At 36.1% G+C, this 24,188-nt stretch overlaps 1 protein-coding gene across 2 annotated transcripts in view; it reads left to right on the top strand.

Moving 5' to 3' along the window:
* apeh (acylaminoacyl-peptide hydrolase) overlaps positions 1 to 6,627 on the top strand; it is a 76,782-nt gene extending 70,155 nt beyond the window's left edge. For both annotated transcript variants that reach the window (XM_073072439.1, XM_073072440.1), the window contains exons 20-22: positions 93 to 195; positions 754 to 860; positions 4,763 to 6,627. In XM_073072439.1, coding sequence (XP_072928540.1) covers positions 93 to 195; positions 754 to 860; positions 4,763 to 4,862 — 310 coding nt within the window. In that variant the 3' untranslated portion in view covers positions 4,863 to 6,627. The remainder of the gene's footprint in view (positions 1 to 92; positions 196 to 753; positions 861 to 4,762) is intronic.
* The last annotated feature ends 17,561 nt before the right edge of the window (positions 6,628 to 24,188 follow it).

Raw genomic sequence — 24,188 nt, 5'->3', positions numbered from 1 at the left:
AGTGCAACAATGTTGAATTATTGGTTTTAAATGGGCAGGCAGCTTTTAACTCAAAATGTTGAGAATAAAACCCAAAGTACTTTGTTTTTTAGGTGTACAGTGGAGGCTGGTTTTGAGTACACTGCTAATCAGCTCCCAACTCCAGCATTGTTGGAAGCGATGTTGAGCAAATCACCAATCGTGTATTCTTCTCAAGTAAGCACTTCACAATTCTTCATTTCAAACCTTGCATGCTTGATACCCTTCAGTCTGGTTGTTAGTGAAGTCAGCATTATTTTGCTGCTTTTTGCATTTATAAATTGAAACTAGTTAAAACAATTGCAACACACACAAAATGCTGGTGGAACTCAGCAGGTCAGGCAGTATCTATGGGAATGAATAGTCAACACTTTGGGCTGAGACCCTTCTTCAGGACTGTTAAAACAATTGACCTGCTTTTGGACAAAGTTGTGTGAAGATGCCCATGCTGGGTATTGAACTTCATTTAACTTTTAACTAGTGTCCAACCTCTTTCTGATTAGGCTACCATAGCTAGCTTCTCAGTGCAGAACTTTCTATCTATTTAAATGCACAAGTTTAGATTAGAGTGCTTTCCCGTTTATTTTTCCTTACTTGATACTCTTTGGCTATTGAATGAGATTTGAAAATCTTGGGTAACTTATGTCAACATCATCTCATGAATAGGGCAGACTGTTTTTAACTGTGCATATGTCATTTTTCTGTTCTTCATGGAATAATTTTCTGCTCCTCCAGGTAAAATCAGCAGTGTTGATCTTGCTATCTGAGAAAGACAAACGTGTACATCCCAGTCAAGGCCTTGAGTTCTACCGGGCATTGAAAGCCAGAGAGGTTCCTGTGCGGTATGTATGGAATTATTGAAATGGAAACTGATTTTTTAAATACTTCTTTAGTCTAATTAAAACTGGAAGATGCATATAGAAGATAGCATTGTGGCATAAGTTTTATTTTTAAGTAATGGTAAATTTTATAGAATATAAGTACAGAGATCTTAAAAATGCCACCTGGCTACATCAAGGAATTTGAGTAGGTCTGAAGAAAATCTACAATAATTGAGTTGCACTTCCTTTGCCATAAATGCCACTTGATCATATAGCAGCAGAATTGACATCATCAGCATTCTGTGTATGGTATCCATCTTGAAAATTTCTGCTATAAATAACCTCTGGCCGTGTGACCAAATCAATCAGACATTACGAGATAATATTTCTGCAGTACAAGCCGAAAGGAAAGTTTTAGTGACATTTTATTACTGCACTTCTCGAGGAGAATATTTAAAGATTAAAGATTGGCTTTATTTGCCACATGTAAATTGAAACTTACAATGAAGTACGTCATTTGCATCAAGAATGTGCTGGGACAATTCCAATGTAGCATGCCCACAGCTTATTAACCCTATGTACACGTGTGGAAATTTGGGAAGAAACTGGAGCACCTGGAGGCATCCCACGTGGTCACAGAGAGAAAGTACAAACTCCACCCATAGAGCGGTGAGAATTGAACCCTGATATTACAGCTGCCACTGTAAAGCATTATACAAGCCACTACATTACAGTGCTGGTGTTAATCTGAATAAAAAATTCCCGTGCTTTAATTCCATAAGGCATAGGTACAAAATTAGGCCATTCAGACCATCAAGTCTGCTCTGCCATTCCACCGTGGTTGATTGATTATCCTTCTCAGCCCCATTCTGCTGACTTCTCCCCATAACCTTTGAAGACCTTAGTAATCAGGAACCTATCAATCTTCACTTCAAATATACCCAATGACTTGGCCTCCACTGCCATCTTTGGAAATGAACTCCACAGATTCACCACCCTATGGCTAAAGAAGTTCTTCCTCATCTCTGTTCTAAAGGGTTGTCCCTCTGTTTTGAGGCATTGCTCTCTGCTTCTAGACTTGCTCACTAAAGAAAACATGCTGTCCACAGCCACTCCACTCTAGGCCTTTTAATATTCAATAGGTTTCAATGAGATCTTCCTTATTCTTCTCTCCAGCCAGTACAGGCCCATAGCCATCATATGCTCTTCATACATTAACCCTATCAATCCCAGAATCATTCTTGTTAACCTCCTCTGGACCCTCTTCACTGCCAACACATATTTTCTTAGATAAGGGCCCCAAAACTACTCACAATACTCCAAGTGCTGTCAGACCAATGCCTTATAAAACCACAGCATTACATACTTTCTTTCATCTAAAGCAAATGCAATACATGAATCTGCAATTAATGAAAAGTTTTTAAATCTACTTTCCTGTAATGTTTTGCTGATAATGTAATTCATTTATAGTGGAGCATTCATTAGGTCAATACAGCTAAAGCAAATAGTATTTGAGTTGTACCATACAAAGAATATTTAGTGAGGAAAAAGGAAGTTGCATGGGCTTTGGATGTTTAAATTCAAGCTACTGATATTAAGTAAAGTGAATTATTCTGATGGTACTGCATATATTGAATGATTTATAGAGTTGATAGAACAGAGATTGACACCAAAGTTATCTACTATGTTAATATTTCCATCAATATGAATATTTGGATGATGATGCCTATTGAGCAATAAATGTAACAAGATATAATATGAAATTAGGTATACAAAAGATAATTTCCAAATCTGTGGATGATGCAGAACTTGAAATTGTAGTGAGCTGTGAGTTGTATAGCAATGAACTTCAACATGATACACAAATCCCCAGTTTACAAATGCCCACCTTAAGTAAAGCCTGTATATACAAAAGAGCATTGAGGAGACCAGAGTGTTGGATTCTGATGTTTTAATCCAAGTTTCTTTCAAATGTCAGGAAGGAAGCACAAAAATTGTTACTTTATTATTGTTTCATTATGCAATGATAGAACAAAGGAAAATTGAAATAAACAGTCATAGGAGCAGAAGCTAGTAGCAAGTTAGAGACTAAGATGTTAAAATTAAAATGACACTGACTTTGTGGTGAGGCTTTTTTATATCCATAGATTTGGAAAATTCCATTCAGATTAGTAGATAAGAGTAAATCAATGAGGAAGCACTTATTCAAATAATGTAGTACCAAGAGAAGCTTCCAAAATTGTACATATGTAACAACATATGACAACAATCTCTCTTCCACAATCTCCATCTGCACAGCTGCACCACATGGTTGTGTGCTTAGCTCCCTGCTCTACTCACTTTGTACTTATGACTGTGAGGCTAAGCACAGGTTCAATGCCATATTTAAGTTTGCTGACAGCACCACTGTCATTGGCCGAATCAAAGGTGGTGACAAATCAGCATACAGGAGGGAGATTGAAAATCTGGCTGACTGGTGCCATAACAACAACCTCTCACTCAATGTCAACAATACCAAGGAGCTAATTATTGACTTCAAGTGGAGGAAACTGGAGGTTCATTAGCCAGTCCTCATCAGGGGATCAGAAGAGAGAGGTTCAGCAATTTTAAATTCCTCGGTGTTCTTGGATACAGCGTTTTAATGATATTACATAGAATACACGGCAGCACCTCTACTTCCTTAGAAATCTGCAAAGATTTGGCACGTCATCTAAAACTTTGAAAGACTTCTATAGACATGTCATAGAGAGAATATTGACTGGTTGCATCATGGCCCGCTATGGAAACACCAATGCCCTTGAACAGAAAATCCTACAAAAAATAGTGGATACGGCCCAGTCCATCGCAGGTAAAGCCCTCCCCGCCATTGAGCATATTACACGGTGCACTATCACAGGAAGTCAGTATCCATCATCAAAGATCCTGACCATCCAGGCCATGCCCTCTTCTCACTGCTGCCATCAGGAAGAAGGTACGGAGCCTCAGGACCCAGACCACCAGGTTTAGGAACGGTTTTACCCCTCAACCATCAGACTCTTAAACCAGATGGAATAACTTCACTCACTTTTACTATAGACTCATTTTCAAGGACTTTTCATCTCATGCACTCGATATTTATTTCCTATTACTTCTTATTTCATTTTATTTATTTTTGTTTCTGCACAGTTTGGTGATTTTTGCCAGTTGGATGTTCGTTGGTCCTGTTGGGTGCAGTCTTTCATTGATTTTATTGTGTTTCTTGTATTTACTGTGAATGCCTGCAAGAAAATGAATCTCAGGGTTATATTATAGTGACATATGTGTACTTTGATACTAAATTTGCTTTGAACTTTTGAATTTTGAGTTTTGATCTCGGGAATACACGTAACAACTGCATTTACACACAGTGACCACTAGGTGGCATATTAAACTACATATAAGAACTATTTAAAATATAAGTAATAATTAGTTGTTCAACTGCAAAGAAATTAACAATTAAACAGTCTAATCTAAGAATTAAACAGTTGTAGCTAACAAGAGATATCAATTGATGCCTGCTGTGGGACTGTAGGCACCTTCTGAGGTATGGGAACTTGGTTCACAGGCCCATTTCCAATTTGTAAACTGTCCCTCAGAGGATATGTCTTGGATCTAACACATAAGTAACTTTACAAAGAACGCATGGCAGCACCTCTACTTTCTTAGAATTTTGCGACGATTCGGCATGTCATCTAAAACTTTGACAAACTTCTACAGATATGTGGTGGAGAGTATATGACCGGTTGCATCACATCTCCACAATTATTTTGCCTTTAACTCACTGCAGTTAGCTTTTTAACTTTTGTTTATTTTTAATCCTATGAATTTGTATCATGACTGTTCTGATAAAAATGCAGAATAGTATATTTAAAAAAATTTTTAAATCTTGGTTTTTTTTTTAACAGATTATTATGGTACCCTGACAACAACCACTCATTGTCTAAAGTTGATGCAGAGGCTGATGGATTCATGAATATTACACTGTGGTTTGTAAAACACCTCTGAACCTGATTCTTCATTGAAGAGATAGTCATTTATCTTGGTGCAAGTTAAATTGCTGGAGCTGTCATTGTTGCTGTGGTGCAGTCCATTAGGTCTGAAACCCAGATGGTTATCTTAGAGATGTCTTTCATATGTTATTCTGGGGCTCTTGTACGAAAATGTTTCACATTGAATTACATTAGACTGCCAAAAATTTCATGAATTCGGAGTAATCATTACCTTTGCATAGAGGGAGGATATGGTGGCACATAAATAATTTGTTCAGTAGACTGCCAGTGATTATTTAAATTATTTGTGCCATATTTGTAATAGCAAAGCCATTCTGCACTATATTTTATTATGTAATATAACCAAAACATACTAAATTATTTTCTGGTCAAGTACCAGAAACATAATGCAGTTTCATTTAGTTTTGGGCATTGTTCTGTGTATTATTTGTAGCAACGTACCAAGAAATTCATTTCCTTGGTGCAAAATATTGAAAATATTCCATCTTTTAGTTTTTAAGTCTACAAACAATATCAAAAACATTAAAGAACTGTTAACTCTGTCTTGTAATTACAATACTCTAAAATAGACTTACAATTTTATGACTGAATCTTGGTTGCTCATTGACAGTTCCTTGTACTTTGCTACTTTTGAGTACGCTTCACAGGGGTGGCATCACATTACTTTAATAGTCTGCTATTACATTGCCATCTGTTTTGCAGACCAAATCTCACTACACTGGGAAACACAGCTCCTCAAAATAAAATACATTATTTTTGGTACTGAACAGGTGAAGTCTGTTTATGCCTGTATACTTTGCATTGACCTATATGCATTGTGCTCTTTACAGGTTTCTTGACTTACATTGAAAGAAAAATATATTTATTTGTATCTAATTTTGCAAAAATAATAACTGATGGATTTCCATTTTTACTGCTGTAATCTAGTTGGAGAGTTCAAATACCGGTAGAATTCATGAACCACTTGAGTTCAACTCCTAGTTTATATCATCAACATTTAGCTATGGAATTCCTACCAGCAAACCATTAATGTTTGCAGAAAAGAATAATTTTGTAATTTGCTTTAAGTCTAAGCATAAATTCTTATCGTGTGATACATTAACTGGATTAATAATGCTTTCCGAGGACTTTTACAGCCTCTTCAGTGGGTTCTGCTTGAGTGTCTTCCCACACCAAAAATTATTGATGGAAAAAAATCGGTGCAAAAATGTGCCTTGACAACTTCTTTGACACTTGACAGTTCCAGTTAGGATTTTGGAGATCTCCTTGTAAATGATGTCAATATATGGGAAAATTTATACCCAGTGTTCTATAACTGAGTAGTCATTCCTCTTGCCATCTCAAAGTGCTCCAGCAGGAGCTGATAAAGTTTTATGAGAGTTATTCTGTAATAATTCTCCTGCCACACTGAAGGGAAGAACTTGCATTATATTCTGAAGTCCTAATAAATAGCTGGAGAAGAAAAGACTGTTGAAATGTTGGTCTATTTGTATAAAGCAACGGCTGGAGAGGTGCTTCCTTTGCAATTAGTAACAAGATTTTGGAATAATGATGTGCATTCAAATAAAATCAGTTTTTAATAGAAGCAAGAAAATTATGTTTTGATTGAGGTGTAACTAAGGCTGTCTGGAAAATATACTTAAATATATATTATAATTTTTTTTTAATTGCCGGTACTTTTACATGTTAATCTCTGGTGAAGCAAGTATGATTTGTAACTATTACTTCTCAGTACCACAGAATAAATGAAGTAAAACTTACTGTGCATGGTATTTAATTTGAATTGAGGCTAATGATGCCTTGGTCTACTTTTTCCACTTCGGCTTTCTACATGCTCAACAAAAACTAGCAGGTTAGTGGACACAGTATGTTGTATCTTGTAGTCAACTCATCCAAGTATCAATCAAGAAAACACCAGAAGATATTACAATGTCTCTCCTGCGCAGGGGTTTCCAATTTTTAATACCATGGACATCTGCCGTCAACCTTGGGGTTGAGAAACCCTGCTCTTGAGTAACAAAAACAGAACATTGGGAAGACTCATTAGGTTAAACAGCATTTGTGGAGGCAAAGATATAAAATGATATTTCAGATTGAGACCGTGCATCATGATTGATATATTAGTTTTCTTTCCTGTTCCCTCTCTGTCTTGGTGCAGTATCTCAACCTGAAACATCAGCTTGCACCTTTTGCCTTCACAAATGCTGCTCAATGTTCTGGATTAGCATTTTGCCTTTATTTCAGATTTTGCTTCCCTGGTAATCCATTGTTAAATTTGTCCATTTAAACCTATTAAGATCAAAACATGCAGATGATTCTCCAGTCTACTTGGCCTAAATAGCAAACACCCAAGAGTGAAATGTAACATTGGAAACTGCTTTAAAACAGTAAATTCACCTTCTACTAGCTGATGGCAAAATAGTCTGCCAAAGGTTTCCCCAACATAACAAAGGCAAGGAGTTAAACTGTATGGTAGCAGGAAATATAGGACACCCCCCCCCCCCCTGCAAGGAGTGGAATGCACAGGTTAAACGGCTGAATAGACCAGAAGAAGGAGCTTGAGACCTTTTAATTATAATAGTTAAAGATAAGCTGGCAAGTGGTTTTAGCTGTGAAATTTTAGAAACAAATTATTTGATTCCTATTGCCTATGGTTAGTCGTAGAGTTTCTGTTGCTCGAAGTCCTCCAATCCTGCAGAGAGAACCAAAACAATTTAAGTGCAATTATATCAAGCAGATGCCAGAGATCTACAGAACTGGTTTAGAAAGTACAATACTGGAAACAGACTGTGTCTGTACAACTAGCTGTGCCCAGATTGTGATTATAAACATGGAGGTCAAAATCTTACAGCCTTACAAGAGTACTCTTCAATTTTTTTTTAGGCATGTAGATAATGGACATCGTTATATTTCATTTAATGAAAACTGATAGATTGTAAATAAACAAAACATCTGAATTTCTCAGTAAAATATTTAAGTCAATCTAGTGATTTTTGATGTTCAGTTACTCCTAGGTGATTATTTAAAACACTCATTTTATGATGAATTCATTTTCAGCTTCATTAATCGAGCTGTACCAAGATATTAATTAAATACATGAACTCTTATTTTTAATGGAAGGAAATGACAAGAAATTTCTTTGGTCTATTGCACTGCCTGATAGGAATTGGTCACAGGGGATTCTCACTCTCTTAACATTGCAAATGAATAGAAATTTGAACTATTACTATTGAAAAACCAGTACAAATTCAAGGACAGGTATTTCCCACTTGTATTTCCATCAAGTTATATTACAGGCTTCACAGAGAATCAAGCACTGTATATCAGTGGCCACATGTAGTGTGGATCAACTGCACAGGAAAGCACCATTTACTGTACTGGAAATTAAATGAACTTACAGAAAAAAACTGAATTCAATCTAGGTCAGATGTAAGGTGAAAGATTAGGGTATTTTTCAGGTTACATAACCTGTTGACGTGTTCATTCGATGGGGACATTGAATTTCTCAACTTTTTCATTAGATTGACACATGTCACTACGAAGAATGACTCTTAGGAATGCAATAAATTGAATATGAAATCTTGTTTTTCTCTCATACATCAAGTAGCAATGTGTACTTCAATGAGTCAATTTATTAATTATTCTAAGCATAATTTGTGCAGGATTAACCAATTACAGATACCAGTTTATAGCAAATGGTCAACAGGGTTTTGTATAAAGTATCATCCCAACCTACACAAAGGAGGGAAAAAAAATAAGTGCATTGAAGTTTAATGTACAATTTTGCAGGAGGGCAGAAGTACATGCTTTGAATGAGCCCAGTCCTCTTTGCCTGTGCTTTCCCCTTATCATTTCAATATATTTTGCAAAATCTTCATTACAGTTGTAAACAGAACCTATAGTATTGTAATTTAATTTAGTTCTATTTTGCCCATACATGTGTAGTTTAAATTGTTGTACTTGAAGCATGTTCACACAAAAAAAATCATGATTTTCATATTTTTATGGATGGAGTACTTATGGAGTATTGGCTGGGAACTTCAACCAAGACCTTGTGAATGGCAGAACTAGCACACAAAGTCTTTAATCTACCCCAACCTTATATCAGATGTCCTAAGAATGTTTCCCATATCTCCAGCACATTGAAAGTATAATGAAGCAACCAATAGGCTGTGCCTTCTAGGACCATTTTTATTAGAAAATTATCACTATGTCTTCTGCTCCTGTTTATCAGTCAAAGTTGTGAATTTTTCTAAATTGGCTACATTGCTACAGGATTACCTACTGAATGGTGAAAACAGGAATGGCACTCAGCAGGACACCTGGACCACAACATGAACTGCAGTGCAGTAGTGTCCTCAGTTTTTACCTCTAGATAGGAACTAACCATTATCCTGTAGGACAGGTGTTTGCCTGGAGATTTCCAATAAATCTGCACCTTGCCCGTGAGATTTACTTGGCTCAAAATCCGTGTGGTTACAGGTATTTTCTATATAGTCAATAGGCATAATCCTATGTGATCCCTTACCTAAAATATTTGACTTCCTTTTGCATTCTGTCATTACAGCCTGAAAATAAAGTTCTTTATCATTCACAGTCATGACCCTGAAATTCTACTACTAGGGAAAACAGAGTTTACTGCTAACCCATGAATAGAATTCAAAGTGAAATCCAAATGGCATTTTGGAGTATTTGCATATTATAACCAGGTGCCTCCAGCAACATCACTAGTTCAAGATAAATAAAGATTTCAATAATCCTATTTCCAGTAGAGCCCGTTTCTCTGGAAGTAATCAGCCTTTTAAAATGCAATTCTCCTATCAGTTTGTAAGCAATAGCCAGGCCAGCCTTTATTCCTAAATTCTAGAATATAAATAAAGGTAACTAAACTGTGTGAAACAAATTTCTCATTTGCACAACATTATCCAATCCCATTACATGTGCCATCCATAAGTACCTAGGATAATGCCTTCATAGTTTCCATCTGTGCATTACAGTAAATATTGTTGCCTATAGTAGAACATTGTGTTAAGGCGCTTGTTAATGACATTATTTACCAAATTGTGGAATGGAGGATAGGCGATGAATGTACAGTACACCCATCTCATCCTCTGGATTGAGATTTAATTCACTTTAATAGATTGAGGCCTAATGTTTGTTCAGCAACCTCTATAGAGAGTAATGCAGGAAATTATTTTCTAATTTACTGCAAAAGTTGACTAACCACTAGATAGAATGTGAAGGCTACAGAGGCTGATGTTCAAAGGTAAATCAAATAGCTTTTTTAAAAACATTTTACATCAACAAGGAATGTAAAGTGATACATTTAAAAAGAGAACTATTAAGCTTCACCCATGATAGGAACATAAGAGCAAAAAATGCTGGAAATAGCATATTGGGTAACATCCTTAAGGAAACTTGCAGTTTAATGGTTCAGGTTGCTGCCTTTTTATTGGAAAGTTAGATATGAAGATTGGAGACCACAGCTGGAAAAACTCCAGGAGGCAGGATCAGTGACAGTGTGGGAAATAGTGGCTTGCTATTTGATGGTGGGGGCATAGTCCACAGAGAAATGCAAAGCAATGTCAGAGAGCTTAATATTCAGTCTCTGCAATGCAGGGATCAGTTATGATATTCTTGGCTCCTTATACAACCCTCCAGGACTGATGATGACTTGCTTCAGTCAGTTTTTGTGAGCTGTCTATATGGAAACCATAGCCTGTCTCTCAGGAGCTGCCAGGCAGACAGATTTGCAGTTTGCGAGGTGGTGAACTCATTCCCAGGCCTTCTGTGTGCTCTCAATGAATGGTCTTCAGGTTCTCAAAGCTATCCTGAATGCATCTTCTTGATTTCAAATAGTCCCAAAGGTCAGCAGAAATGTTGTACTGACATTAGTTTGCTTATTCTCCCAGTAAATTTGGAGGCTACTGTGGAAGTATTTTTTTTCCACTTTGGATTGCATCTGGCATATTCTAGCCCATTCATTTAATTTGTTCATATCCTCTTGAAGCCTCTCTACATACTCCTTCCTACTTCCAATCCTACCTAGTTTTGGATCATAAGAAGATTTGGAGATAAGATATTTGGCGCCTTCAGCCAAATCATTGATTATAGGTTGTGCAAAATTGGATTTTATGAACTAATCCCCATGGAACATCACTAATCATAGCTTGCCTACCTGAAGAAGGTCCACTTATACCACTGTTAGCTTTATTTGTTTGTAACTAAGTCACAACACATTCCAGTTAATACCCCAATTTCTTGCATTTTGCTGTTATTGACCAGCCCCATGTGTGGGTCCTTCCTGCATTCCGAAAATCCAGATACACTACATTATTTGTTTATCCCTTAGCTATTCCCTAACTTACATCGTCAAACAACTGAAACAGATTAAAAATTCTGAAGGAGAGGATTAATAATTATCTGGAAAGGTAGGGACTAATCAGAGAGGGCCAGCACCCTTTGTCAAGGATAGATCTGGGAGACTATTTTGACTGATAAGGTATCAAAGTGTATCAATGAAGGGAGGACATTAGATTTTATTTCTATGAAATTTAATATAGTCTTTGACAAGGTCCCACATAGGAAACTGGTTCAAAGGGTTAGGGCCCTAGAGCAAATTGGCCATTTGGATCCAAAATTAGCTTGAGAATAGCATACAGAAGGTGATGGTGAGGGTTCTTATTGCAACTGAATACCTGTGGCTAGTGGTGCCCTATAAAGATTGGTGCTGGCACTCTTGCTGGTGTTACGAATGAAGGGAGCAAAGTCGCCCCCCCCCCCCCCCGTTGAGAATCGCAAGATCGCTATTATTTCGGGTCTGAGACCCAGGAAATGAGAGAGATACACATCATGTCAGAAATGAGAGAGAGAGACGCAGGATCACAGCAAAGGCAGTTGGTATAGACAACGCAGAATACACAACAAGGTGGAATGTCTCCTAACAAAAGCGGAACGGAACCACTGATTACTGCTATTGTCTCTTGGAGAAGGAATTGTGTATTGAGTACTGTACTATTCATTGAAACCCCTCAGGGGACAACCAGAGTGGTCTGGTTGAGGGATTGCATCATCCCAACCTGATTGACATCTGAGACCTCGTGAGTGAGGATAAAAGTCGGGTCTGGGAAACACCCCTCAGACGCACCAGGAGAAACGCTAGAAATCCAGTGACAGCGTTTTATAGCGAAAGCCAGTGAGAGCTCGTGTGCGTCCTCCCTCGCCTGGGTGGCGGGCTCATCATAGAAGAACGGTTTAGCTAAAGGAGAGGTCATACTTGAACGACCACAACAACGAGACACCGACGGATCAAAATCATAAAGGAAGGTTGGCAAAAACAATAGCGGTAACTGTTCCTATTCTTCTATCTCTCTCTCTCTCCAACAATTGCAACACAGCGACAAACAAACACCGGAGCCTGTGTGAACTGAAACAAACTTTATATTTCCATTGGACAATTCATTATCACCTAGACAACGATAGAGCTTATTTCTTATTGATTATTATTATACCCGCACTTTTAGGTTTAGTATTGACGACGTATATTATCTGTATATTTGCATTGATATTATTTTTGTGTATTTTTACTAATAAATACTGTTAAAAAATAGTATCATCAGACTCCAACGGACGCCTCCATCTTTGCTGGTAAGTAACCCAGTTACGGGGTTCGTAACACTAGTTGTAATATATGAAAGCGATGTGGATGTGGGATGCAAGATCAGTAAGTTTGCAGATAGCACTGAAGGTATGAAACCCTTTTTTCACCAGGTGTCCCTAGAGGTGCGGCTTGTTAGCCCCATTCTAACAGCCACCGGACCCAGCAGTGAGAAAACCACCTTTCTCAGACTTTGTATGTCTAAGGTCAGTATGACTTGGGTCCCACCAAACCTAGAATGTTGGGATGTTTCATCCAGCTGATTCCCAATCTCTATAAAAACCATGGAATTACTGCCCCTATGCAATCCCGTGTCGCCAAGAAATAACAGACTGTGCACTGCATACAATTATAAAAAAAAGTATATTTACAAATTTCATCTTTATTGTATAGTTAGCAGGAAAAGGAAAAGAAAAGAAAAGGGGCCCATTACAGTTAACCAAGTCCAAATGTGCACATAAGTTGGAGCTCATCTTGACGTTGTCTTTAATTCACATGCTGGACCCACGGTCTGTGTGAAAGCCCACACCACCTTCTGACTGTTGCTTGAAATCCATATTGAACAAATGGGCTCCCCTACAGGAGTATTGGTCGTTCACCCTTCAAGCTACTCATCTGCTCAAAGCCCTCCTGTCTTCTCCCAACTCCAGCCAAAAAGACTTTGACCCACAGCAGTGTCCATCAAAAAACCTGTCCGCACACCGTTCTCTAGAACCTTCTCCCAATTCCACCATCCTGATTGGATGACACTACATTCCTAAGCATGAACATCGCAACCCCTTATCTTTACTCAAACCCAAGCATGCTGAAAGCAGAACAGACTGCTCTTACAGAACTGCTAAAATGAAATACCTACAGCATAGTAGTAAACATCTTATCTAGGGTGTTATAGGTAGTCTTAGGCTGCAGAGTGTTATTGAGGTATTGGTGAAGTTAAAATAACAGGGGGGTTTAATCCAGACAAATGTGAGGTAATAAGTTCTGGGAGCATTGATGAGGCTAGAACATAAACCATGGATGGTGTAGTCTTTGGGGAAATTGAGAAACGTGAAAGTGCAAGTCTATAGGTACTTCAAGGTGGCATCACAGGTAGACAATGTGATTAGCAAAGCACAAGGGATACTGGCCTTCATAGATCATGGTGTTGAAAACACAAGTAAAGTTGTGCTCTAACTTAATAAAACTTTGTTTGGAACTCAGCTGGAGTTCTGAACATCAAGGTGGAGGAAGGATGTGATAATATCAAAAAGAATGCAAAAAAGATTCACCAGGTCATTGCCTTGGATGCAGCAGTTTGATTATAAGTACAGACTGTCAAACCTTGGTCTTTTCTCACTGCAAGGGATGAGGTTATGATGGGGCATGATTGTGTACATAAAATTGAGGGGTAAATATAGTGTAGAAGGAAAGAATTCACACTGTGTCTGGATATACCATCAGAACAAATTTTCACTTTATGACAAGCTGAAGTCAACAGGGGAATCATTCATCCTGGAACAAAATGCACCCTGTCCCAAAGTTTTCCCCCACTATCTCTATCCAGCATATGCTATGTAAACATAGAGTGAGGTAAGGAGGTAAGCCTGTCACAGCATCATGCCTCAGAGCCTATTTGCTGAGCCAACTTTCAAGCTTCAGTGCTTTGTGTAATGCTTGAGCTGCGTGCAATTTCATTTTTACCTTGTATGCACAATAAAATCCGGTTACACCACATCCATTGGTTCCCCAATCCCAAACTCACATCCTAAAAGAACTGAAACAAATTAAAAATTTTGAGGGAGAGGATTAATGTCCCTAGTTTTTTGGGGGGGACTGTTGTTCTGCTGGTAACAAGGCATAAGTTTACGGTAGTTAATTTTTAGGATCAGGTCTTTTTGAACTTGTTCATCTCATTGCCCGGTACCAGCCTTGCAGAATCCCTCTTTATTTCTCTGCTATATGATCATCACCCTATTCTCTACGAAAGGTGCTACAGAGCCAAGAGTTTACTATTCCTTATTATAATAGGATAGACCTGCATACCCGCATCAGAGTTAGACAGAACTAGAAGGTATAGTGTTAAGGTAAGAGGAAAGAGATTCAACGGGGATATGAGTGGGAAGAGATCCATAGAGATTTTAGTGGACCTTCATGCAGAGAGTGGTAAGTATCTGGAACATTCTGCCTGGGAGAATGTTAAAGCTTGATCACTGAGAACAGTTCACAAGTGACCAGATGAACTTGAATTGCTTCACCCTGGAAGGCTATGGGCTAAGTGTTGAAGAACGGGATTAATATCGAAGGACAGCATGAATGAGTCAGGCTATATTGCCTCCTTCTGTACTGTATGATTCTACCATGAATCAAATATGATTTCCCTTCTCAAAACCACGCTGACTGCTTAGTCCATTTAATATACTTCCAGTACGTACACTATGACTATTACAGAGACAACAGGTTAGAATCAGAATCAAAGTCACTGGCAAGTTCGTGAAATTTGTTAACTTTGCAGCAGCAGTACAATGCAAGACTTGATGAATATACAAAAAAAACTGAATTACAGTAATCATATATATGCATATTAAATAGTTAAGTTAAAATAAGTAGTGCAAAAACTGAAATGGAAGAAGTATTGAGGTAATGTTTATGGGTCCAATGTCCATTTAGAAAACGAATGGCAGAGGGGAAGAAGTTGTTCCTGAATGACTAAGGGTGTGCCTTCAGGCTCCTGTACCTTCTTCCTGATGCTAACAATGAGAAGAGGGCATGTCCTGTGTGGTGAGGGTCCTTAATGATGGACAATAGTTTACTGTTCTCTTTTCCCCTTCCTCCATGAACAGTGGTGCTGAATTTGCTCTGCTCCAATTTCAAAAGCCATTCCAAAATTGATAGAATTTTGTAAGATGTTCACCAATGCATCCACTAATTCTGTAGCTGTCATTCTTAAAATTCAATGATGTAAATCATTGTGTCCTTGTGATTAACTATCTTCAGTCCAAACTGCTTCCTCAATGTGTTTTATAAATTAATGCTAATTTACTCTTTCCTAGTGTCACTAGATCCTTGGGTCTCCAGTATTTCTGGCCATACTTTTGTGTCTTCTAGCAAGAAAAGACAAAAAATATTTAACTTTATTGCCTTTTCTTTAATTCATTATAAATTCTTCTGTTCTAGCAGACCCATCTTTGTCCTTGCTTTTCCTTTCCTTTTAAAAGACCTCCAGAAGTTCTTGTAGATCTTTTTTTTGTGCTTCTCACCAATGTACTCACATCTTCCACCTTTCCTTCCTTGCTCAGATTCTTGTTTTGTCTTTGCTGGAGTTCTGTTTACAAATTTTGTCTCCTAGGCTTACAAAGGTGAAATAAAGTTGGTTCAATTCAGCTGGGAGTTTTTAAAATGCTTGTCTCAGTATGGAAGCTATCATAAACTTTAATCTGATTCACTAACGTCCTCCAAGGTAGAAAGTCGCACACAATCTGGCCGCCCCAAAGTAATATGTGTACTTTTATTGCCCCCCTCAGTTCAGGAATAATTAGGAATGGATAGTAAATGAAATAAAAAGATCTTCACAATGTATTTATTTTAAATTCCAGTTTTTTTAAAACTTATTCAGCTATTAATCAGTGGATGCATGTCCATTCAACAGATAACCCCTTTTATGCAGGAAACTGAATCTACCACAGGATGGAGACTGTAGTCAAGGAAGGAGGTTAACATTTCTTCATTATGGCTGACTCTTGGTGGATTTGATACTTAGTCCAATAAGAGAAAGACATATCTTGCAATGCGTTCATTGTCAGACAAGAGATTCATACTGTAGGCAAGCTCAGCAAAATAACAAATCGTGCTTCAAACAAAACTGCTTCTTATGACTTAACATTAGTTCAGAAACAAATCTTGATATTGTGAAAGTATTTGGAAATGTTGTCAAGAAAGTGAAGCCATGGCTAGTTAACGCTGGGAAGCATAATGTATGAGGGAAGAAGAGTCAACCTAGGGAAATATAATGTGGGAGTTCAGGCAAAAGACAAAGAAAGCAGCAGAGCATTGGGACCATCTATTAGTTCCTGTATGTTGTCTGCATTGTGATGTAAGCTACTTCACTGAGAACCAGAATAAATTTCTCCACTGTTTGTTTTGACACCAGTGCACTTTCCACCCACATTTTACTTGCCAAATAGATTTAGCTAGGAGTTAACAATTCTGTAATCATCACATAGATTTCACCCTAAGTGCTGCCAGGATCACTCTATTGTGAACCCCTAGCACTGTCTGCTATTCCTGCAGTTTAACAATTTCACCGACCCCAGTCCAACTGGGCTTCTAGAAAAGCAGCAAAGTATTTCCCACTAAAATAGAAGATGCCAAAATTAATAGCACCTGATGCCAGGAAAACAAACTGCTGGTCAGGTGTTTTTTTTTAAAAATAGAACTCTGACACTTCCTTTTTTTCTGTGAGATCTGCTGCCAATTTCTGGTATTTATGGTGTGCCTGTATCCTTGAAGGTAATTAATTGGTAATTAAAATGTCTCTTTGGTGCGAAGCAGATGATCATTGGAATAGATCACTCAATGGAATGATTAGTCATAGAATTTGGCATTGTATATTTCTATGTGTTCTTATGCATCATCGAGTTTGTTCTCCAGAAGTCTTATCCTTGAAAGCCCAATTTTTATATAACATTCACCATTGACTTGCAATTTCCTACTGATGTTCCTCTAATATCAGAGATGATTGATGATATTTATGTAACTATTCAAGTCCAATCTATAACACTGAATTTACAAACAAGGGTGGGATTTTAATCCCTCAATATATAGCTAACATACCACGACCAAAATAAATTCATGCAGATTGATGCAAAGCTCCCAGCCACCCTAAAATGTATTATTATTTACAAATCAGAAATGCCAACTTATTTTACTGAGTAAATGAAGAACATGAGAACATGAACTTCTTCAAATCTGGCTGATAACATCCTCAGGAAAAATATAAAGATCAATACAATGTGATTACAAGAATCTTTGCTGAGCAAACCATTGGAATATTGAAGAGGGAGTTGAAAACATAAGAGCATATCCATGAGTTTACCATAGTACCACTGTCACAATGTGGAGTCTTTGTGTAGCAAGATGTTACTTGCCTATCTAAAGAGATCTGAAAGTGAAAGAAGGTCATATATAAATAAAGGGAAATCAAAAGGAGGCAAAAAAACTCTTGTATGAACCGTTGCCTCATGGAAATTCCTTCTATACCTTTCTGTATATTGGGAAGTTGTGTTCTAATTTTATAAAACTTGGGTTAAGCCACATTTGGAGAATTATATGCAATTTTGGTTGTTGCTTTCAGGAAGGATGTGGAGGTGCACAGAAGAGGTTCACCAGAATGTTGCTTGGATTAGTGAATATTAATTAGACCGATTGATTTCAGAGGCTGAGGGACACAGGATAGTATATAAAATAATAAAAGGCATACATTGATAGTCAAGTCTTTTTTCCTAGAATGAATGTGTTAAATACTGGAGAGCATAAATTAAAGGTAAGAGGAGGCATTTTAAAGGGAATTTTTTTAAATAAATTTATTTTTTATTAAATTTTTAAGAGAATTACATAAAATAAATAGAATAATAAAGTAATGAAAGTTAATATTAGCCCTACCCCTCCCCTTAACCCTTCCCCCCTTAACATCCCTGTCTAAAAAAGAAAAAAAAAAGAAAAAAGAAGGATTGCCTGGATATCGGAGGATCCCCACATGCCCCATGGAGTTCAAAATGACTTTAGTATATATCTTTTTTTTCCCCAAATAAATAATAATTTTATCTTCAAAGGACCTATATATTTAGTCCTATCTTTTGTAGATAGGGGTGCCAAAATTTCAAAAATATATCATATTCATTTCTTAGGTTATAAGTAATTTTTTCAAGTGGAATACAACTATATATTTCGTTATTCCAGCGGTCCATAGTTAAGTATAAATCTGATTTCCAAGTAACTGCAATAGCTTTTTTGGCTACTGCCAATGCAATTTTTATAAATTTTTTCTGATATTTATTCAATTTAGGTTTCGGTATTATCCCTCCAATATCGCCTAATAAAAATAATATTGGGGTATGTGGAAGTTGTATTCCAATAATTTGTTCCAGTAAAAATCTTAGATTTATCCAAAAAGGTTGAATTTTAAAACAAGACCAAGTAGAGTATAAAAAAGTTCCGATTTCTTGATTACATCGGAAACATTGGTCAGATAAATTTGGGTTTAATCTATTTATTTTTTGTGGTGTAATATATAATTGATGTAAAAAATTGTATTGTACTAATCTAAGTCGAACATTTATTGTATTTGTCATACTATCAAGACATAGTCTTGACCAATTTTTTCCATCAATTTTAATATTCAAATCAGTTTCCCATTTTTGTCTTGACTTATGAATTCCTGGTTTAATTGTCTGTTTTTGTATTAAATTATACATACAAGACGTAAATTTTTTAATTTTTCCTTTTTGAATTAAAGTTTCTATTTCATTAGGTTTTGGCATTAACATTGTTTGACCCAGTTTATCTCTTAAATAGGCCTTTAATTGAAAATAACAGAAAAGAGTGTTATTTGATATTTTATATTTATTAATTAATCAAACGTCATCAATATACCTCCTTCAAAACAGTCACCTATATATCTGATCCCTTTTTGAAACCAGTTATGTAAAAGTTGATTATCCATTGTAAAAGGAATAAGTCTATTTTGTATTAGGGTTCTCTTTGCTAATAAAGATTTCTTTATTTCATCATCCACATTTACCTTATTCCATAAATCAATCAAATGTTTTAATATAAGAGATTCTCTCTTTTCCCGTATCCATTTGGATTCCCATTTATATATAAAATCTTCTGGTATATTTTCTCCTATCTTATCTAGCTCTATTCTAATCCATGCCGGTTTTTCTTCATCAAAAAAGATGCAATAAATCTAAGTTGATTTGCTTTATAATAATTCTTAAAATTTGGGAGTTGTAACCCTCCTAGGTCAAATTTACATGTCAATTTTTCCAACAGTATTCTTGACATCTTACCTTTCCAAAGAAACTTCCTCACACATTTATTCAACTCTTGAAAAAACTTCTGGGGCAGTTGTATTGCTAATGTTTGGAATAAATATTGTAATCTTGGAAATATATTCATTTTTACAGCATTAACTCTACCTACTAATGTTATTGGTAACATCATCCATTTATCAAGATCTTCTTGAATTTTTTCAATAATGGCAAATAATTTAATTTATATAAATTCTTTATATCATTATCGACTCTTATACCTAAATATTTTATACCATTTGTCAGCCATCTAAATTGAGTTACTAATCGACATTGACTATAATCTCCTTTAGTAAGGGGTAAAATTTCACTTTTATCCCAGTTTACTTTATACCCTGATATTTTCCCATATTCTTCCATTCTAAAAGATAATTTATGCAACAAATGCAATGGATTTGTTAAATAAATCAGAACATCATCAGTAAATAAATTAATCTTATATTCCTCCTGGTTAACACTGAAGCCCACAATATCTGGATCGGTTCTAATTAATTCAGCTAATAGTTCTATCGCCAATACAAATAGGGCAGGTGATAATGGACAGCCTTTTCTAGTTGATCTTGTTAACTGGAATGATGTTGTAATTTGACCATTTGTCACTACTTTAGCTTTGGGACTAGTATTTAAGGTTTTAATCCATATTATAAAAGATTTTCCTAACCCATATTTTTCCAATACCTTAAATAAAAAGTCCCATTCCAATCTATCAAATGCTTTTTCTGCTTCCAAAGCAACTGCCACACTCATTTCCTCCTTCTTTTGTGCCAGATGAATTATGCTAAGTAACCGAGTTACATGATCTGCCGATTGTCTATTTTTAATAAAGCCTGTTTGATCCATATGTATTAATTTTGGTAAATATTTAGATAATCTATTAGATAAAATTTTTGCTATTATTTTATAATCCATATTCAACAAAGAGATGGGTCTATATGATGTAGGTTTTAAAGGATCTCTATCTTTTTTCTACACATAAAGTGAAGTTTATGTGTTCTTTCAGCTTGATATATTAACTCCATAAAGGGAGGAATTAATAAATCTTTAATTTTTTTATAAAATTCAGGTGAAAAACCGTCTTCTCCTGGAGATTTATTACTCTGAAGTGATCCTAAAGCTTCTTCAACCTCTTTTAATGTAAAGGGCATATCTAATCCTTTATGTTCTTCCGAATTCAATTTTGGAAGAGTTATTTGTGATAAAAAAATTTCTACCTCAGCAATCTCATTTTGTGATTCTGATTGATATAATTTGGAGTAAAATTTTTTAAAGGTTTCGTTAATTTCTAAAGTTTTATAGGTAATTTTATTTGCACTTGTTCTGATTGCTTATTGTTTTGGAAGCCTGCTCTGTTTTCAACTGCCAAGCAAGAATCTAATGTGATCTTTCACCTAATTCATAATATCTCTGTTTAGTTCTCATAATTACTTTTTCTGTTCAATATGTCTAAAGTGTATTATATTGTAACTTCTTATTGACAAGTTGTCTTTGTTTCTCTTCTGGTCATATATCTTTGGGATTCTTTTTCTAATTTTGTAATCTCTTTTTCTAATTGATCTATTTCTACCATATATTCTACTTATTATCTGAACCCTCAAATATGCTTTCATCACATCCCATAATATAAATTTATCATCAACTGAATATGAGTTTGTATCCAAAAAAATTGGATCTATTTTTTCATAAAATCACAAAAATCTTGATGTTTTAATAAAATTGAATTAAATCTCCATCTGTAAATCAGTTCCTCCTTATCCATCATTATCATTGTCATTATCAAAGGGGAATGATCTGACAATATTCTCGCTTTATATTCCACACTTTTCACTCTATCCTGAATATTCATTGATAATAGGAAAAAATCAATCCTTGAATAAGTTTTATGTTTATTTGAATAAAATGAATAATCTCTTTCTCTTGGATTAATTCTTCTCCATATATCAATCAAATTTAAGTCTTTCATCAATGATAAAGTTATCTTTATTACTTTTGATTTTGTAACAGCCTTAGTTGACCTATCTAGAACTGGGTCTAAACAAATTTAAAATCTCCACCTATTAATATTTTATCATGTGTGTCAGCCAAATTCAAAAAAGCTTCTTATATGAATTTTGCATCATTTTCATTTGGTGCATAAATGTTCATAAGACTCCATAATTCCAAAAAGATTTGACAATGTATAATCACTTATCTCCCCACAGAATTAATTAGTACATTTTATATTTTAATTGGTAAGGTTTTATTAACCAAAATTGCAACTCCCCTTGACTTTGAATTAAATGAAGCTGCAATAACACTTCCAACCCAATCTCTCTTTAATTTCTGATGTTCTGTCTCTGTTAAATGTGTTTCCTGCAAAAAAGCTATATCTCCTTTCATTTTCTTAAAATATGTTAAAACTCTTTTTCTTTTCACAGGTTCATTAAGCCCATTAACATTAAAAATTAAAAATTGAGTAAATTAGACATTCATAATATCTTGGGCATATATGTCAAACTCAAGGCCCGCGGGCCAAATCCGGCCCGTGGTGGAATTATCTTTGGCCTGCGAGATAATATCTAATTACTATTAAAACTGGCCCCAGTAATCGAAGCGCCTATGGCGTATGATATGGCTAATGCTGAGTTTATTCAGGTACCAGGTTTTCAGGGTTTTTAGTGTTTATTCGGCAGTCTTGCTCGGCAGTCTTCTTCTTAAGAAACGGAATTTGTAAAGTGAAACACTTTGTAGTTATAGCAGAGACTGAGACACATGAGAGCAGGCTGAAAAAACGGAGGCAATGAAAGCTGCGTTCGCACGCGTCCGACTGATCCGGCCCGCATGAAGCTGCATTTTGCTGAATCCGGCCCGTGACCTAAAATGAGTTTGACACCCCTGATCTTGGGGAATCTCTTTAAAATTCTCCATGTTGCTATGTGTCTCCCCCCCCCCCCAATCATCCAGGCAAAAAAAAGAAAAATAGAAGAAAGATAGATAGTAAATAAAAAAAATAACAAAATACCCCCCCACTAATGTTGTTAATGAATAGAAACACAACATTACCCCCCTCCATTTTACGGGTCATGGCAATCGCCATGATTACACACATGAATCCTGCAGCAATTGATCAGAAGCTCCTCCAGCTCCCCCGTAACAAAAAATATATATACATAAGTGAAGAAGAAAAAATATATAATATCTCTATTCCCAATTAATATTTCTCAATTTTTTTATCTTGTTCCCCTTCTATCATATACTTAAAGTATAATTGTATATTCTTCTACTCGTAAATGTCCATCAAATCCGATCCCTATCTCAGTCTTCATCTTTAATCCATTTCATTTCCATAATTCTTTACCACATCTCGCGAATATTAGGAAATTCTTGTACAAACTCCTCCGCTTTCTGATTATCAGTAAAAAATCTTCTTTCTTCGTCATCAAAAAAAATTATCAGTGTTGCTGAGTAGCTCAATATAAATTTATAACCCTTTTCCCATAAGATTTTTTTCACTGAATTAAATTCCTTCCGCCTCTTCAAAAGGTCGTAACTTATATCAGGATAGAAAAGAACTGTTTTCCCTTCTATCATCAATGGCCCATTTCTCTTTCTGGCACCTTGAGCAGCTGCCTTCAAGATCTTTTCTTTATCTTGATATCTTAAACATTTTATCAAGATTGATCGTGGATTTTGATCTTGTTGGGGCTTTGGTCTTAAAGCTCTATGAGCCCTTTCGATTTCAATTAACTGACTTCCCTCTTCCATTTCCAAGATTTCCGGGATCCATTTTTGAAAGAACTTTATTGAGTCTTCTCCCTCTATACCTTCTTTAAGACAACAATCTTAATATTGTTTCATCTGCTGAAATTTTCAAGCACATCTACTTTTTCCAACAACCATTTTCTTTCTGATGTCCAGGCAAGGATATTATCTTCCATCTTATCCATTCTTTCAGTGTTGTCTCCCATTTTTTCTTCCAACTTTTTAACTTTCTTATCCATTTTCTTTTGTTTTTCCACCTGCTTATCAAGCGCAATCTTCACATTTCTAATATCTGTTTTTATTACTTTTAATTCATGCATTATTTGTATCAGGGCTTTTCTTATGTCTCCAGAAAGTTTTCCACCTTCAATTTCCTCCTGTTCTTGTTCTTCTTCATCTATTTCTTCATCTGTGTTTTCCAGAGAGTCTGATTCTACTTCCTGTTCACTTTCATTTTCACTTCCAGTGCAGTTGGAACTTGTAGTTCTGTTTGTACCTGTTTGTGCATAGTCGTTTCTTCACGCATGCGCAGCTCCTGCTGTTTCTTCTCAGAGACCGTTGATATTGCTGCAGCCTCCTGCCCTGCACCGTCGGAGGTGACATGTACTTCGCCGGGAAGAGATCCAACTTGAGTGCGAGGCTCCACCAAAACAGCCGGGCCTCCTTCCCCTCCAACTCGCGCTGTCTTCAAAGTAGTAATTCTCTTCTGTTTCTGTTTAGGAGGCATATCTGAAGATAGTCCTGAAATGTTTATAAGTAGTTTCTAGTAGGGAAATTTTTGACAGAAGAGAAATGATGGAACTCTGCCGGGGAAGGTGGTGGCAGCATCTACATTTGCAATGTTTAAGAGGCATTTAGA

This window comes from Hemitrygon akajei, chromosome 19 (assembly GCF_048418815.1).
Source record: "Hemitrygon akajei chromosome 19, sHemAka1.3, whole genome shotgun sequence".
Classification (NCBI taxonomy): domain Eukaryota; kingdom Metazoa; phylum Chordata; class Chondrichthyes; order Myliobatiformes; family Dasyatidae; genus Hemitrygon; species Hemitrygon akajei.
Note: the sequence above shows the minus strand (reverse complement) of the source record. Positions and strands in the feature narration are given on the sequence as shown.